This window comes from Bombina bombina, chromosome 6 (assembly GCF_027579735.1).
Source record: "Bombina bombina isolate aBomBom1 chromosome 6, aBomBom1.pri, whole genome shotgun sequence".
Taxonomy (NCBI): Eukaryota; Metazoa; Chordata; class Amphibia; order Anura; family Bombinatoridae; genus Bombina; species Bombina bombina.
In genome coordinates this window covers 891,692,050-891,710,974 of record NC_069504.1, presented here as the reverse complement: position 1 = coordinate 891,710,974, position 18,925 = coordinate 891,692,050, and the positions used below count along the sequence as shown (strand labels likewise).

Below are 18,925 nucleotides of genomic sequence, written 5' to 3'. Positions count from 1 at the left end.
TACCAAGAACATGAAGCAAAATTGATAAAAGAGATTAATTGGAAAGATATTTAAAATTGTATGCTGTATCTGAATCTTGAAAAAAAGAATTTGGGTTTCATATCCCTTTAATATTGACTTACATTTTAGCCGGGGCTTAAAGGGACAATCTACACCAGAATTTTTATTGTTTAAATAGATAGATAATCCCTTTATTACACATTCCCCAGTTTTGCATAACCAACACAGTTATAATAATACATGTTTTACCTCTGTGATCAACTTGTATCTAAGCCTCTGCAGACTGCCCCCTTATCTCAGTGCTTTTGACAGACATGCAGTTTAGCCGATCAGTGCAGACTCCTAAATAACTCCACGGGAATGAGCACAACGTTATCTATATGACACACACGAACTAGTACTGTCTAACTGTGAAAAACTTTCAAAATGCTCTGAGCTAAGAGCCGGTTTTCAACGGTTTAGAAATCTGTTTGAGCCTGCCTAGGTTTAGCTTTTCAAAAATATCACCAATGGAACATGAAAGTTTAAGATTGACTAAACTGTCCCTTTAAGTCTTTCTCATGCATCATAGCCTCACTGATCATATCTCCAGATTTCACTTACACTATTATTCACACTGACATGATCCTATTAATCATTCACCCTCTTGACCTCACTTTTTAATACTCCAGGACCCCACTCGTCACCACTCCACTGATTCGCACTTATATTCATAATCCCAGCATAGGTGCTCCTAAGGCCACCAAAGCTCGTTACAGTTACTGTGTGTGACTAAATGTTTGCTAGCAGACCTAAACACATTTTATTTGTATTTCATTTAAATATGTACTGCAAGAATGTTGAGAAAAAGGAATCAATAAGAGAGGCGGAGTTGAACAATAGGGAGGAGATTCAATGGATGTATAAACACCTAACTGTTATCAACAAGAGCTCCCCCCTCATCGTCCAAAGAGCACTCACTGTGATATGGTCTCTCCCTCTGACCATCTGGTTAAAGACATTTTTTTATTTTTCTCTGGAGCTCTATGATTTGCTGGTTATTTAGAGAACAAGGGGATTTTACATATATGTTTTGACTCTATGTGGGTGAGGTCTAGCAGTTTGTATATTGAAAAAGCTCTGTGTAATACACCACAGTCCCGAGACAGCATTGATATTAGACAATGAAGAATTGTCACATATTACTTTTCATCTGGATCTTTAGCCTCAGAGATGGCAGAGCAGAGGTGAGAGAAATTTCATTGACGACCAGTTCTTATATTAGTCTTCAAAGTTACCACATCCTTTAGCAAATCAGCTCTATAGGATAACATCAATTCGAGAGATTTTTCTCAATGGAAAGTTCTTTAAATTGTTAGTAAAACTTTCATAGGGCTACTGACTTATGGCAAAAACCATGCAAGGGAGGGTTAGAGAGCTTCAACCAGGATCAAAGGGGGTTAAAAGGCACAGATGGGAGTGTATTTGTGAGAATGCAGAAGAAGGTACTAAGCAGAAATGGAGGAAAAAAACAGGACAGAAAGGGACAACTGAGAGGCAGAAATAAGTGCAATTGAGAGACTGGTAGAGATAAAATGTTGAAGTTTTAGAAAATAAAGACAGTAACAAATACATATATGGCAGTAGTAAGATTTACATTGTGGGGCATGGGAAAGATTACAAAGAATAGGACCTATAAACCAGGAAAGAGTATATAGAGTAGAAAACAAAGATACAGAGAAAGATACCAATGTTTTCTCCCTCAGATAATCTCCCTGCTGGGTTACCCTTTAGGAACCGAGCTGCTACGGGGGATTCTTGGACCCAGAACAACACATTAACATCGGCCAGAAATGGGGCCTAGGTCTCCCAGCAAGAACTGTTCACATAGATATGACCAAAGTGACCAGGTAAGGACAGAATAGGGGGGAGTTGCTGGATTAGGCGTGTATAATTATGTATATATACAATATAGCCCTTTGCAGTCAAACTCCTTGTTATATACCATATACATTTTAACCCATATAACTTTTTTAATATTTATATGAATCATTTTTATTAGTGTTTATATGAGTGTAATTGTATTTTGCAATGTATTTATTTTGTGTTTAGTGGTACTTTTTTCAACACACTACCCTTTATGTGAGGGTTTCAGTCGCGCTAACCTGACGAGTGTAAAATACAATTCTTCTTTTGCGATCACGTTTAATTTCAACTTGTAATATATGTGATATTTCCATTGCGTGCAAAACCCCAATATAACTAGCGAGCAACAGTTAGCGTGACTTTTTAATCGTACCCATTAAACTAGCTAGATAGGTGCCAGTTACTTTATTCTGCTGACCTTCTATCAGGTCGTTTTTAATCTTGGGCATTTTTTTAGATTTAGTTGGGGTATTTAACCCTTTGAGTGCTAAGCACTTTCCCACCTAGGTGCTAAGGTTTTTTTAAAGTTTTTTTTTTATTTTATACTTTTAAAAATATATTTTTTTAACTTTTTTTTTTTTATATTTCAGATCCCCAAGACTTACACTGTTGGAAAGGTTAGGCGATTACCTTTCTAACGGTGGGTCTTGGAGTCTGTAGCTGCTTAGATGCCTGAGATACAGGCTTCTAAGCAGCATGCCCCCTGCTCCTATATTTAACATTGTTAATGTTAAAAAAAGTTGCGTGGTGACGTCATCACGTCATTGCGCGTGACGTCACCGCACATAACGTGAGAGCCGGTGGGAGCCCCCAGATCTCCCTCAAAGTGGTAGAGTGCTAGTGACGACTCTGAGCCGTCATTAGCACCGTACTGATACAATTTGTGTTGGCTCAGAGCCGTCATTAGCACTCAAGGGGTTAAGGGATATGAAACCCAAAATTGCAACAGAAGGAATAAGAGAATGAAGTTAATTAGATAACAGAAGTAAACTGGAAAGTTGTTTAAATTTCTAAGCTCTATCTGAATCATGAAATAATTTTTTTTGGGTTTCATGTCCCTTTAAGGGTTAACATATGATGTATGTAAGTAATGATGTTTTGTTCCCACCCTTTATTTCTGAGTGGCCCTTGTTTTATTGGTTGGGGTATATTTGAGTGATGTTCAAAGTATTATTTCAGCTTGAGAAAGGGGCAGGAGCCCCGAAACGTTGCTCTTGAGTACATTTTCTTCACTTTTATGAGAGTGCAGCCTTTGCTTTGGTTTTTTTAACCCATTAAAGGGACACGAAAGTTAAAATTCTCCTACTAAGCATGTGCACAGTATATATGTATATTTGTTACATGATTGAGGGAGCAGAGAAAATGGAAGTAACTGAAGTGTATCAAAATATTTTTAACTAGTGATGTTTGTAGAACAACAGGTTTTATTGTACAGCTTTGTTTAGTAAAGGAAAATAAAACAACAAATACTGCCTAATACATTAATATATACCTATGAAAAGTTTGTTTGTTCCATTTCCCCCCAGAAAGGCATTGGTGTCCATGGTTGGGGGGGGGGGATTTCCCTCCTGGAGTTTTGCTCTTTATATACACATATAAGCACCTATTTCCTGTTTTTATGCCAATGAGCCATCATATTTAAAATGATGTGCAGCCTTGAACATTATTATCTTCTGCTTTACTTATTGCTACTGACTTAAAGGGAGATAAAACTCATAATGATGATTGATTGATGATGAATGATGATGATGATTATTATTTGATGATTCACACAGTACACTTTTAAACAATGTCCCATTGTACTTCAATTTTAAAATGTATTTCACACTCTTGGGATCCTTTGTTGAAGAGCATACTATATGACAGCAGTTATAAAAAATATTATAAACTTTTTTGGATCTAGATGTCAGTGTTTGAACTATTTATAAGTTAAAAGCATTGATGCAAAATTGCTGCCATATAATGCTTTTGACGGATCCCCGGCTACCTCGGCTGGGTAGCTCTGCCAAACAGGTCCTTCCGCTGTCTGGAACAAACTGCTATGTAGCCCAGGAAAGTGATTCTAGCAGGAGCCCACCTAAATGACTAGACAGACTAGCATTCAGGTGAAAAAAAAAGAACTGCTTTATTGCACAGAAAACACAGCTTTTATACATTTCCAACAAATGGTGGTAGTTACTACTCAAATAGAAACATCAGACAATGGTTAGTTAAACAATATTCTAATCACATCCTGACTTACAAAAGGACAATGGATGACTCACACAATAACAGAAAGACACTTCACACCTAGACTAGATAACAACAGGGGTGAGGTTATAGGGGGTAGGGGTTTAACCCTTGCAGCCTGGTATCCCTGACATCTCCCCCCCTCCAGTTTGGCAGGCCTGGCTAGATCCACATACAGGTCGGCCTGGGGATGTCTGAGGAATTTATGCCACTTCAGTCCGCCAGCAAAGTCCGCCAGCATTCCCATTGCTTTTTCCCGGTCGGTACTGAATGTCAAAGTTAAATGGCTGCAGGGCTAGGCTCCACTTCAACAGTCTCCCGTTGTCCCTGGAAACTCGGTTGAGCCATACAAGGGGATTATGGTCAGTGAGGATGGTGAATGGTCTTCCATATAGGTAGGGCTGCAACTTCTTCAAAGCCCATACCAGCATCAGACACTCTTTCTTGACTGCCCCGTAGCCTACTTCCAGGGGTAGCAGTTTTCGACTGAGGTAGGCAACGGGGTGGTCCTTTCCTTCGTCATCTGCCTGACTTAGTATGGCCCCCAACCCGAACATGGAGGCATCTGTGTGGACAGAAAAGCGTTTGGCTGGGTTAGGTGCGGCCAGTACTAAAGCAGAGATTAAGGCAGACTTAAGACTCTGGAAGGCTTGTTCACACTCAGGGGACCACAGGACCTGTCGGGGAAGTTGTTTACGGGTCAGGTCAGTCAGGAGTTTGACGAGGGTGCTGTAATTGGGGACAAACCTCCGGTAGTAGCCTGCAGTACCCAGAAAGGCAAGGACTTGGGTTTTGGTCCTGGGGGTGGGCCAGTTAGCCACTGCCTCGACTTACCACAGCCGACTCGGTGGCCCAAGTATTGAACCTCCGAGCGTCCAATGGTACACTTATCTGGCTTCAAGGTTAGTCCAGTGGCTAGAAGACGATCTAAGACAATGCCTAGGTGGACTAGATGGTCCTCCCAGGTCTTGCTATAGATAGCGATGTCATCCAGGTATGCACAGACATAGTCCTATAGGCCATCTAACAGACGGTCTACCATTCTTTGGAAAGTGGCTGGGGTGTTCTTCATTCCAAACGGCATGACCTTAAACTGGTATAAGCCAAAGGGAGTGATGAAGGCAGACTTGGGGATGGACTCAGGGTCGAGGGGAATTTGCCAATAACCCTTGCATAGGTCGAGGGTGGTCAGGAAGTGGCCCCGGGCGATTCGATCTAACAGGTCATTGTCACATCCTTATGGGTAATGATGGGTTAATCCTCCCAGCCTCCATCTCATCTTGCAACACCTTTATAAGGCACACCTCTGTTTAGTATCATTGCTTGGTATTGAATGTCCTAACTACAGAGATACTGGCCCCTCCGATATCCTCGGACTACTTTTTGTCCCAACCTATGCTATTAGTCTCTTGCTGAGACTGACTCTGACCTTCTACATCAGAACTCTTTTCTTACAGCATTTACCGCTGTACCGGATCCTTCAGCCACCTCTCCCAGCTCGGGTTGCCACTTTTCCGGATACTACACGCTCAGCGGGTGACGTCACCGACGGCCGCATCAGATTCATCCGCAACCCCACGCTGCAAACATCTTTCCGGCTGCTCTCTGCTACTTCACACCGCTCTGCTCAGTAACAGTATCAACGCTCTCAGCCACAGGCAACTTTGGTACCACAACAACGATTGGTAACGAACTCTGACTTATTTCTTGTCTCATGTTGTTTCAGTAGTTAACATCACCTAAACTTAATCTATATTCTCGTTGCTCATCTTATTCTGTGTGATCACTTGCTATATATCCATACTATCCACCATGTTGTCTTGCTAGCTTTAGTGTCATTCAGATATTGACACTGAGCTAGTAAATAACTATATTAAATATCCTTAGCAATCTATATAGGTATCAGAACCTGCTTATATATATTTATGCTTGGGATAACACACCTATATTTAACAACTATTGATATGGTACTGTTACATGACTGAGGGTTATATCTACTATGTCTAAGAGTAACTTAGTAAAACTACTTATAATAGTAATAACGACACTTTGTATGTCTGGGTTGTTACAGGAATACCAAGCCCAAAAAAGATATATAGGTGTGATGAATCCTGCAGAGCTCTCTAATTATGTGGTCACTCTAGGCCAAAAGGTGGATCAATTAAATTTAGGCCTGAGAGATCTACAGATAGAAAACCAAACCTTGAAAAATATAATTAAAGAAGGGCTTACCCCAGCACCTCATCACACTGACACCCCACCAGAGCCCCCTGTTAGTCCACCTGATAAGTTTAGTGGTGACAGGAAGCAATTCAGACGGTTCATTAATGCCTGCACTTTATTCTTTACTTTAAAACCAAAAACCTTTGCAACTGACAAAATCAAGGTTTTAACAATGATATCCTATTTAAGGGGTGAACCCAGGGTTTGGGCAGATTCGCTTTACGAACAAAATAGTCCTATGTTAAACTCACTTGATGATTTCCTCAGTTCCTTATCTTCCTTATATGAGGACCCCCACAGACAAAGCACTGCAGAGCACAAACTCAGGAATCTGAAACAAAATAAAAGAGCTGTGGAAGATTACATTTCTGAGTTTAAAATCTGGCAACTAGATTCAGGCTGGAATCAAGTTTCCCTAAAAAGTCAGTTCAGACTAGGACTCTCAGAACATATTAAAGATGATTTTGCAAGACTAGACTTACCAGATAATTTGGAAGGTCTAATGCAACTAAGCATAAAGATTGATCACAGAATTAGAGAGAGAAAACAGGAAAAAGTTTCTCATGACACCAATATTAGATATCATGATCCCCGAAGTCCTTTACAACTAAAGGGTACAGAGGAGCCAATGGATATCGGTGCCATCAAAGGACCTCTCACTTTAGAGGAGAAAAACAGACGAAGACTTAATCACCTATGTCTATATTGTGCTTCAAAGGAACATGATGTTTCCACTTGCCCAGTACTTAAAAGAACTAAAAAGGGTAAGAACTCTGACACAGTGTTAACCTTGAAAACTACCAACTCCCAGGTAACAAACTGTCTTATTCCAATCTCTTTGCAGTGGGACCACCGCCGCCTCAGCTCTGAAGCTGTTATTGACTCTGGCGCATATTCCTGTTATATTGATTATGCACTTGTCAAGTTTAATAAAATACCACTTGTTAAGAAGCAGAAACCTGTTCTGGTGCGCCTTATTGACGGTAAACAACTTGAGTCAGGGCCTATTACACACCAGACAGTACCCATACTGGTTACAACACAAAATAACCACCGCGAGTACATAACTTTTGATGTACTTACATCACCCATCTATTCTTTGATACTTGGGCTACAATGGCTTAGGTTACACCAACCCACGATACTATGGGAATCCAACACTGTGCTTTTTAACTCTCCATACTGTCAGTCTACATGTACACCAAATATACAAATACTGTCAGTCACAGAGGTTCAAATACCACAACAATACATAGAATTTGAACAAGTTTTCTGTAAAAAAGAGGCCGAAACTCTCCCACCACATAGGCCATATGACTGCCCAATAGATTTAATCCCGGGATCAGATATTCCCTATGGCCAAATTTTCCCACTATCTGAAAATGAGTTATCTCATTTAAAAACATATATAAACGAAAACTTACGGAAAGGGTTTATAAGACCTTCCACCTCTCCAGCAGGAGCAGGTATCTTTTTTGTCAAAAACAAAGACCAATCCCTGCGTCCCATTGTAGACTATAGGGAATTAAATAAAAGAACTGTTAAAAACCGTTACCCCCTTCCTTTGATTCCAGAGTTAATAGAACACCTTAGGGGTGCATCTATATTTACAAAGCTTGACTTAAGGGGAGCATATAATCTGATAAGAATTAGACCAGGTGATGAATGGCTTACGGCGTTCAGAACCCGTTACGGACTATACGAATACACCGTGATGCCTTTCGGGCTCTGTAACGCCCCTGCTACCTTTCAAAGGTTCATAAATGATATATTCAGAGATCTACTTGATATGTCAATGGTGATTTACCTAGACGACATATTAATTTATTCAAATAACATTGATGAACACATCAAGCTAGTCAGAACTGTACTATCTAGGCTACAGGCACATCACTTGTACGTGAAACTAGAGAAGTGTATCTTCCATTCACAGGAGATTACATTTCTGGGATACCACATTACACCACAGGGTATCTCCATGGAAACCGACAAGGTTTCAACTATACTTAACTGGCCAATCCCAAAAACGAAGAAAGACGTTCAGAAGTTTTTAGGTTTTTCTAATTTCTACCGAAAATTTATAAGGAATTTCGCTAGCATAACAAAACCCCTAACTGAACTAACAAAGAACCAAACTCCATTCATATGGTCACAAAGCACAAATAAAGTTTTCCAGTATTTGAAAACATATTTTACTACAGCACCCATACTTTCTTTTCCCAAATCAAACCTCCAATATATCTTAGAGGTTGACGCCTCCCACTACGCTATTGGCGCCATCCTATCCCAACGCCCCTCACCTCAAGAACCCATTCACCCTATTGCATTCTATTCTAGAGTTCTTACAGCTTCAGAATTAAATTATCATATTGGAGAGAAGGAGCTACTTGCTATGAAAGCAGCTCTAGAGCATTGGAGGCATCTCCTAGAGGGTACTGACAAACCTATCCAAATTTATACAGATCATAGAAACCTCCAATACCTCAAAACCCATAGGACATTGACTTCTAGACAAGTCAGATGGAGTCTCTTCTTTTCAAGGTTCACATACAACATAACTTATAGACCCGCATCAAAAAATAAAAAAGCTGACATTCTTTCAAGACTACCTGAATTACCTACTGTACAACCACCATATGGAACTATTATTCCAGATCACTGCTTTCGCAAATCACTTGGATTACTATTTAATGAAGGATTTTCCTTCCATGAACATCAGCAAACTGATGTTACATTGCCTCAACACTTGCTAAAAAGAGGTACTGACGGGTTATACCATAAAGACAATAAGGTATATGTACCTCCATCTCTAAGAATCTCTATACTCAAAGCCATGCATGATTCAACCTTAACGGGACACCCAGGGGTACAAAGGACCTTAGAACTTACTAAGAGATCTTACTGGTGGCCACATATGTCCACAGATATACAGAAATACATTCAGTCTTGTGACATCTGCACTACCTGCAAGATTGAAAAACACAAGCCGGTAGGATATCTACTCTCCTTACCCATACCTGAAAAACCTTGGACTCATATAGCTGCTGACTTTATAGTCGAGCTACCAAAATCCAGCAATAATACCACTATCATGGTGGTTGTTGATTTGTTCACGAAGATGGCACACTTCATTCCGTTTCACAAACTGCCAACCTCTATGGAATCCGCATCCCTACTTATTGATAACGTCATAAAACTACATGGGTTGCCTCTGTCAATTACCACAGACAGAGGAACGCAATTTACTTCTAGAATGTGGAGAGAACTCTGTAAGGCTCTTTCCATTGAACAACGTTTAAGTACCGCATACCATCCCCAGACTAACGGTCAAACGGAGCGAACGAATCAGTGGTTGGAGGAATATCTTATATCAAGATAACTGGTCATCACTACTTCCATTGGCAGAGTTTGCCCATAACAACGCTCATCATTCCACTATCAAGACCACTCCGTTCTTCGCCAACTATGGATTTCATCCACTGTTCCATGTCAACCCTCAATATGACAGTCAGTGCCCAGTAGTTAATGACACCACTAACAATATCGCTGAAACCTTCTCTATTCTTGCCGATAATATCAAAACTGCTCAGGATAGACAGAAAGTTTACTATAATTTAAGGAGAAAACCAGCACCCGAATATATGATTGGAGATCTGGTGTGGCTATCAACGAGGAACCTTCGTCTCAGTACACCCACAAGGAAATTGAATAGGTTCTACATTGGACCCTTCCCAATTAAGAGGATAATAAACTCCAATGCAGTCACTTTGCAACTCCCCGACGACTATAGGATACATCCCACCTTTCACGTTAACCTGCTAAAGCCGTACAAAGAGCTAAGGAATCCATCTACTAGTTCTACTTCTCAGGTTCCTGTTATTCCAGATTGTGAATTTGAGGTGGAGAAAATATTAGACTCTAGAAGAGTCTCTGGCCGCTTGCAGTACTTGATACGTTGGAAAGGGTATTCATCTGAAGATGATTCCTGGGAGCCTTCCGTTAATCTGTCCGCCCCAAGACTCATTTCTATCTTCCATCGGCGTAACCCAGACAGGCCTCATCCTTGAACCCCAGAGTGGTTCATTTTGGGGGACCCCTCTGTCACATCCTTATGGGTAATGATGGGTTAATCCTCCCAGCCTCCATCTCATCTTGCAACACCTTTATAAGGCACACCTCTGTTTAGTATCATTGCTTGGTATTGAATGTCCTAACTACAGAGATACTGGCCCCTCCGATATCCTCGGACTACTTTTTGTCCCAACCTATGCTATTAGTCTCTTGCTGAGACTGACTCTGACCTTCTACATCAGAACTCTTTTCTTACAGCATTTACCGCTGTACCGGATCCTTCAGCCACCTCTCCCAGCTCGGGTTGCCACTTTTCCGGATACTACACGCTCAGCAGTTTGGCGGGTGACGTCACCAATGGCCGCATCAGATTCATCCGCAACCCCACGCTGCAAACATCTTTCCGGCTGCTCTCTGCTACTTCACACCGCTCTGCTCAGTAACAGTATCAACGCTCTCAGCCACAGGCAACTTTGGTACCACAACAACGATTGGTAACGAACTCTGACTTATTTCTTGTCTCATGTTGTTTCAGTAGTTAACATCACCTAAACTTAATCTATATTCTCGTTGCTCATCTTATTCTGTGTGATCACTTGCTATATATCCATACTATCCACCATGTTGTCTTGCTAGCTTTAGTGTCATTCAGATATTGACACTGAGCTAGTAAATAACTATATTAAATATCCTTAGCAATCTATATAGGTATCAGAACCTGCTTATATATATTTATGCTTGGGATAACACACCTATATTTAACAACTATTGATATGGTACTGTTACATGACTGAGGGTTATATCTACTATGTCTAAGAGTAACTTAGTAAAACTACTTATAATAGTAATAACGACACTTTGTATGTCTGGGTTGTTACAGTCATCTACTCGGGGCATGGGATAGGCGTCAGTGGTGGTTCTGTCGTTGAGTCTACGGTAGTCAATGCAGAACCAGGTAGTTACGTCCTTCTTGGGTACTAACACTACCGAGGAGGCCCAGGGACTTTTGGACGGTTCAATGACACCGAGGTCCAACATTCCCCGGAGCTCCCAGTGCATACTTTCCCTGACGGCCTCTGGAACCCTGTAGGCAGCCTGTCGCAGGGGGGTCTGTCCTGGGGTCTCCACCCGGTGGATGGCTGTGGTGGTAAACCCATGGACAGTAGAGAACATGTCACTTCTCTGTTCTAGGAGTCGCCGGACCTGCCTTTTCTGTCCGGGCTCTAACCTGTCGTCTAGGGATATGTCATCCACCCCCTGGGGGGCGTCAGTAGTTCCGGGCAGCTCCGGCATTGAAAGACTTTCAGAGTCCTCCACTGCCGGTGCACAGATAGCGGCCACATCTCTGGGTCTTTCTATGTATGCCTTCAACATGTTCACATGAAAGGTCAGGCGGATCCTTTCATCTGAACACTTCGCTACCAGGTATGTGGTGTTGTTCAGTTGTTCCACAACCCGGTAGGGTCCTTGCCAAGAAGCCTGTAGCTTGTCTGTTTTGACAGGCTTCAGGGCGAGGATCTTCTGTCCCACTATCAGGGTTTGGGTACGGGCATTGCGATCGTACCATCGCTTCTGTTTGTGCTGAGAGGCCTGAAGGTTCTCACGGACCTGGGCTGCCGGGTCCTGCAGCCAGTCCCTGAGCTGGAGTATGTACCCCACGACGGAGTGCTCTTCTCCCCCTGTGGCTCCCTCCCAGTGGGCTCATACCAAATCTAGCGGGCCCCTAACCTTTCGACCATACAGTAGTTCAAAGAGGGAAAAACCTGTGGATTCCTGAGGCACCTCTCGATATGCAAAGAGGAGATGTGGCAGGAATTTTTCCCAGTCCCTGTGAGTGGCCGAGAACATCCAAAGCAGTTGCTTTAGGGTCCTGTTAAACCTCTCACACCGCCCATTTGTTTGGGGATGGTAAGGGGCGCTGTGCAGGGGTTTAATCCCACACAACTTCCAGAGTTGTTGAGTGATTTCCACAGTGAACTGTGTTCCCTGATAGGAAACCACTTCCCGAGGGAAGCCTACCCTGGTGAATATCCGGAGCATCGCATCTGCTATGGTCTCCGCCTGGATATTGGCCAAGGGGATTGCCTCTGGGTATCGGGTGTCATAGTCTATCACCATAAGGATGTATTTCTTCCCTGAGGGGCTGGGCCGAGCTAATGGCCCCACGATGTCTACTGCTACTCGGCTGAAGAGTTCATCAATAATGGGCAGGGGATGGAGGGGGGCTTTCGTATGATCTCCTGTCTTTCCTACCTTCTGGCAAACCTCACAGGATTTACAGTATTCCTTAATATCGGCTGTAATACCTGGCCAGAAGAAGGTTTGAGTCAAGCAGTGGTGGGTCCTTTGTTTTCCTAAGTGGCCAGCTAAGGGAATGTCATGCCCTATTTTCAGCAGGTTGGACCGAAACTTCTTCAGTACGACCAGCTGGCATTTGGGCACCGGTCCTTTTCTCCTCTTGGAGATCCGCTACAGGAGCTCACCCTCCCACTGGAACCGTTCGTCTCTGGGGCCCTGGGTGTCAGCACCTACTCGGTCTCAGTAAGGGGCTAGGGTCGGGTTGCTCAAGGTCTCTTTGGGGAAGTTGGAAGGGGTTGCCCAGGAGGGGGTGTCGGCAAGTTCGGGTTTAGTGGGGACGGTTAGTCGGGGTAAGGTAGGTGTTGGGGCAGTAGGTCTTACCTGGGTCCCCGGAGTTGGTGAGGTGGCTTGGCATCTGGCCTGCTGGCAGGTAGTCACAGGGCAGGTGTCTGGAGAGGTATTCCCCCAAAAGGCAGAGACAAGGTGGCCGAGGTCGTTTCCCAACAGGACCTCGGCAGGGATGTTTTGCATAACCCCCACTTCTACATTGCGGGCGTCGGTTTTCCAGTCCAAATGGATCCAGGCAGTAGGAACCCTCAGAACAGCACCTCCCGCTACCCCTACAGTGAGGGTCCGTCCAGTGCCAGAGGGGGGAACAAGGTGAGGCTGAATCAAAGAGATGGTGGCCCCCGTATCTCTCATTCCTTGAGCCACCTGCCCGTTGAGCCAGATATCTTGCCGATGTTGGTGTCAGTTGTCTTGGCCCACTGAGCTGATGTGGTGCAAAACACCCACTTCTTCTCCTGTCCACTCAGCATAGGGGTCGGAGCTCGCTGTATGCGCACAATGGGCAGCGGCCTGGTAGGTGTGGGCTTAAGGAGTCCCCCACAGAGTTGGTGCAGGGTTCCTTGGCGGCTGGGCTGGGGGGTTTCTTTGTCTTGTTGGGCAGTTCCGTACCACATGGCCAGGGTGTCCATACCCATAACACCCCTGGGAATTGCTGCCTCCAGCCGGGCACACAGTGGGCGGTCGGGTCTGGGGCTGCCTAAAAACTGTTGGTGGTCACGCTGGGGCTGGAGCGGAGCAGGTTGCTGGCTGGAGGTCTGTGGCTGCCTGACGCCAGGCATCCACAAACTGATCGGCCAGGGCAGCAGCTTAGTCAGCTGTTCTGGGTCCCTTGTCCTTTACCCAGTCCCTTATCTCTGCTGGGATGCGGTTGTAGAACTACTCCATGAGGAGGAGTTGAACAGCTCCATCTAGGGTGATGATGTGGCACCCAGTAACCCAGGAGTTCAAGGACCGAGCTAAGTGGTGGGCAAACTCGGTATATGGCTGCTCCTCTTGTCTTTGTAGCCCCCGGAATCTTAGCCGGTGAGCCTCCGGTGTGAGTCCATACCAGGCAAGGATACGCTCCTTCACCCGGTCATAGTTGTCTTGGTCCTCGGAAAGGACAGTGTGGAAAGCCTCCAGGGCCTTACTGGACAGTTTCCCAATGAGAATAGTAACCCTGTCAGCATCAGCGACCCCATGCATCCGGCACTGGGTCTCGAACAGCTGTAGATAGCGGTCGATATCCTCGATCTCATCATCCTGGAATGTTCGGAAAGCCCCGTGACGTAGTTTCTTGGGCCGTGAAGGGGAGTCCAGGGGATCATATGTACCTTGGTGGCGTCAGTCACTATCCGAGTAATGATTTCCTCGGGGGGGGGGGGTTAGGTCCATAGAGAGCCAGTTGCCACTGTACCTGCCGCTGCATGTTGGACACTGTAGTCCCTTGTGTGGAGGCTGTACTTGGCCGTCCTCCGCTTTGGTCGCTGTCCGACCCACCAGCCTGTTCGCTAGCCCGATCGTCCTCCATCAGTTCAGCTACGAGTACTGCCTTTGTCTTGTTGCCAGCGACTTTCCCTCTAGCCTGCAGCAACATTCTTAATTCTTCCTTCCGGAGCCCATGGTACTGCTCCATCCGGCAAGATCTTTAGTTGGTGGTTTGGACGTTTCAGGTAGACAGAAGCATCCCACCACTGCCAACCAATGTGACGGATCCCCGGCTTCCCCGGCTGGGTAGCTCCGCCAAACGGGTCCTTCCGCTGTCTGGAACAAACTGCTATGTAGCCCAGGAAAGTGATTCTAGCAGGAGCCCACCTAAATGACTAGACAGACTAGCATTCAGGTGGAAAAAAAACTGCTTTATTGCACAGAAAACACAGCTTTTATACATTTCCAACAAATGGGGGTAGTTACTACACAAATAGGAACAAATATTATACAATGAGACAAACATCAGACAATGGTTAGTTAAACAAGATGCTAATCACATCCTGACTTACAAAAGGACAATGAATGACTCACACAACAAATGGGGGTAGTTACTACACAAATAGAAACAAATATTATACAATTAGACAAACATCAGACAATGGTTAGTTAAACAAGATTCTAATCACATCCTGACTTACAAAAGGACAATGGATGACTCACACAATAACAGAAAGACACTTCACACCTAGACTAAATAACAACAGGGGTGAGGTTATAGGGGGTAGGGGTGTAACCCTTGCAGCCTGGTATCCGTGACAATGCTCCTAAGCTTATCTAGGTATGCTCTTCAATAAACATTACAAAGAGAACTAATGTAATATAATTCAATTGGAAAGTTTTTTTTTGTTGTTGTTGTTGTTTTTTTAAATTGTACTCCCTATTCTAATCATCAAAGAAAAATATTGGGTTGTATGTCCCTTTAATTGTATTCAGAGTGTTTAGTTTCTTGTGCCCCAGAACTGCAAAATATTCTGTGGACACTGATGGAGAGAGACTGGAGTGCCACCTTCATACTTAAAGGGACATGAAACTCAAAATATTTCTTTCATGATTCAGATAGAGTATACACTTTTGAAACAGTTTCCAATTGATATCAAAGAATTACATTTGTGTTGTTCTTATGTTATTCTTTGTTGAAGAGATATTTAGATGCACATGACTGAAGCACTACATGACAGGAAATAGTGCTGCCATCTGGTGCTCTTGCCAATGTATAACATTGTTGCAAAACTGCTGCCATATAGTGCTCCTGAACTTACCTTTCAACAAAGGATAAAACAAAGAAAATTTCATAATAGAAGTAAATTGGAAAGTTGTTTAAAATGGTGTAAAATGGTATGTTCCATCTGAATCATGAAATAAATGTTTTGGGTTTTATGTCCCTTTCATTTATGTGGAAAATTACTTGAGCATGCAACATTCTCTGCAGTGATTGATTAACTCAGAGCTTAAATTCATTTTCATTGTTCTCTAATTGGCTACAGCAAAGGTGCCTAAGAATATAGATTCCACCAGATTATACCAGAAGAGCATACCTAAACTACTGAATATGCAGGACCTTGTTAATTGTGCTAGCAAATGTACAGTTTATTTAGCATAGCAGTGCTTAATTGCTGATATATTCTATGAAGTTAAAGGGACAGTTCACCCCAAAAAATTCTCCCATTTAAAATGTTCTTAATGATCCATTTTACTTTCTGGAGTGTATTAAATTGTTTACTAGTAGCTCCTTTACCCCTATTTTGGCCTTTAATATAGCCGATTTAGCTTGTGGTTTCCCAACCTATACTGAAAGTTTTGATACTGGAGTATCAATTATTGAATAGCCTAAGTAAACAAAGCCAGCAGAAGAAATTAAACTCACAGTGGGGTGCAGGATAGTTAAGTAATACAATGATAATTTTCCATTGTTCTCTCTAAGTATTGAGCTTTGGTGTTCCAGATAAATATAAAATATTGAAGCAAGTCTGTGTACACACAGTTATAACATAATGAGCTCTGATATTACCTGAAGCTCAACCCATTGTAATAGGCTGTAGTTTAAAAGCACAAAAGCAGCTACTTCATATACACAAATAAACCTGAAAATGCAATTTCTCATACATTTTATACTCTGCAGCTGATATAACAAGTCATTGAAAATACATTAACCCCTTAATGACAACTGACGTACCAGGTACGTCATGCAAAAACAACCAGTTAATGATAATAGACGTACCTGGTACGTCAGTTGTCTAACAGAGTGCTGGAAGCGATCGCAATCGCTTCCAGCAGCTCTCAGGGTATTGCAGTGATGCCTCCATATGGAGGCTTCCTGCAATACCTTTTTAGAAGACTCCGATGCAGAGAGAGCCACTCTGTGGCCCTCTCTGCACCGGTAGCGATGGTGCCGTTCGTTGGTGGGTGGGAGCGTAAAAGGGAGGCGGGTGGGCGGCGTGCGGGGGGGGGGGGGCGCACGCGCGTGTATGTGCACATTAGCTGGCCACTGACACCAATGAGGAGGGAAGAGGGGGGAAAAAAGATTTTTAAAAAATTAATATAAAAGGATCTGGGAGGGGGAGGGGGATGGGGGTATTGTGGGGGGCTGCTACACTACAGAAAACATTAAGAATTGCAAAAGAGAAAAAAATACTTTTGTTTTTGGGGCAAATTGGGTACTGGCAGACAGCTGCCAGTACCCAAGATGGCGGCAATTAGGTAGGGGAGAGGGTTAGAGAGCTTGGGGGGGATCATGGAGGTTGGGGATAAGGCAGGGGTCCATCACAGCTAAAATATTTTATTTTTTTTATTACAAAAAAAAAAAACTCCTTTTATTTAGTACTGGCAGACTTTCTGCCAGTACTTAAGATGGCGGGGACAATTGTGGGGTGGGAGAGGGAAGAGAGCTGTTTGGGAGGGATCAGGGGGTGGGATGTGTCAGGTGGGAGGCTGATCTCTACCCTAAAGCTAAAATTAACCCTGCAAGCTCCCTACAACCTACCTAATTAACCCCTTCACTGCTGGGCATAATTTACGTGTGGTGCGCAGCAGCATTTAGCGGCCTTCTAATTACCAAAAAGCAATGCCAAAGCCATATAAGTCTGCTATTTCTGAACAAAGGGGATCCCAAAGAAGCATTTACAACCATTTGTGCCTTAATTGCAGAAGCTGTTTGTAAATAATTTCAGTGGGAAACCTAAAGTTTGTGACAAAATTTGTGAAAAAGTGAACTTTTTTTTTTATTTGATCACATTTGGCGGTGAAATGGTGGCATGAAATAAACCAAAATGGACCTAGATCAATACTTTGGGATGTCTTCTAAAAAAAAATATATACATGTCAAGGGTTATTCAGGTTTTCCTGACAGATATCAGGGTTCCAATGTAACTAGCGCTAATTTTGAAAAAAAGTGGTTTGGAAATAGCAAAGTGCTGCTTGTATCTATTGCCCTATAACTTGCAAAAAAAGTAAAGAACATGTAAACATTGGGTATTTCTAAACTCAGGACAAAATTTAGAAACTATTTAGCATGCGTGTTTTTTGGTGATTGTAGATGTGTAACAGATTTTGGGGGTCAAAGTTAGAAAAAGTGTGTTTTTTTCCATTTTTTCCTCATATTTTATAATTTTTTTATAGGAAATTATAAGATATGATGAAAATAATGTTATCTTTAGAAATTCCATTTAATGGCGAGAAAAACGGTATATAATATGTGTGGGTACAGTAAATGAATAAGAGGAAAATTATAGCTAAACACAAACACAGCAGAAATGTAAAAATAGCCTTTGTCATTAAGGGTAAGAAAATTGAAAAATGGTCTGGTCATTAAGGGGTTAATATAAAAACAATTTTACAGTGTACTGTGCCTTTAACACTCTACGTGAAAATTGTTATTGTTAAAAAAGATAGCTAACCCCATTATTACTCTTTCCCCAGTTTTGCATAACCAACACTGTTTTCTTAATATTCTTTTTACCTCTATAATTACCTGTATCTAAGGCCCTGCAGACTGCCCTTATCACAGTGCATTTTGCAAACTTGTATTTTAGCTAGTCAGTACTGGTTCTTACACAATGTTTATATACATATCTATCTATCTATCTCTCTATCTATCTATCTATCTATCTATCTATCTATCTATCTATCTATATATGGCACACATGAACTAGCACTGTCTGGCAGTTGTTCAAGAGTTAAAAGCTAATAAAAAGCACTGCAGGGACTTAGAGACAGGCAAATTTAGAGGTTATAAAGTATATTAATAAAACAATGTTAGTTATGCAAAGCTGGGGAATGTATAGTAAAGGTTTTATCTATCTTTTTAAACAATAGAAAAAAATCAAGTGTACTGTCCCTTTAATTTATGAGGTTGTTGTATGTATATAGAATCATGCACTGTATT

General features: G+C 42.6%; 1 protein-coding gene across 1 annotated transcript in view; it reads left to right on the top strand.

Annotated features, from left to right (window-relative positions):
* The first annotated feature begins 952 nt into the window (after positions 1-952).
* Positions 953-18,925, top strand: part of SHBG (sex hormone binding globulin) — a 39,782-nt gene continuing 21,809 nt past the window's right edge. Inside the window, exons 1-2 of the mRNA XM_053716154.1 lie at positions 953-1,226; positions 1,774-1,889. Coding sequence (XP_053572129.1) covers positions 1,164-1,226; positions 1,774-1,889 — 179 coding nt within the window. The 5' untranslated portion in view covers positions 953-1,163. The remainder of the gene's footprint in view (positions 1,227-1,773; positions 1,890-18,925) is intronic.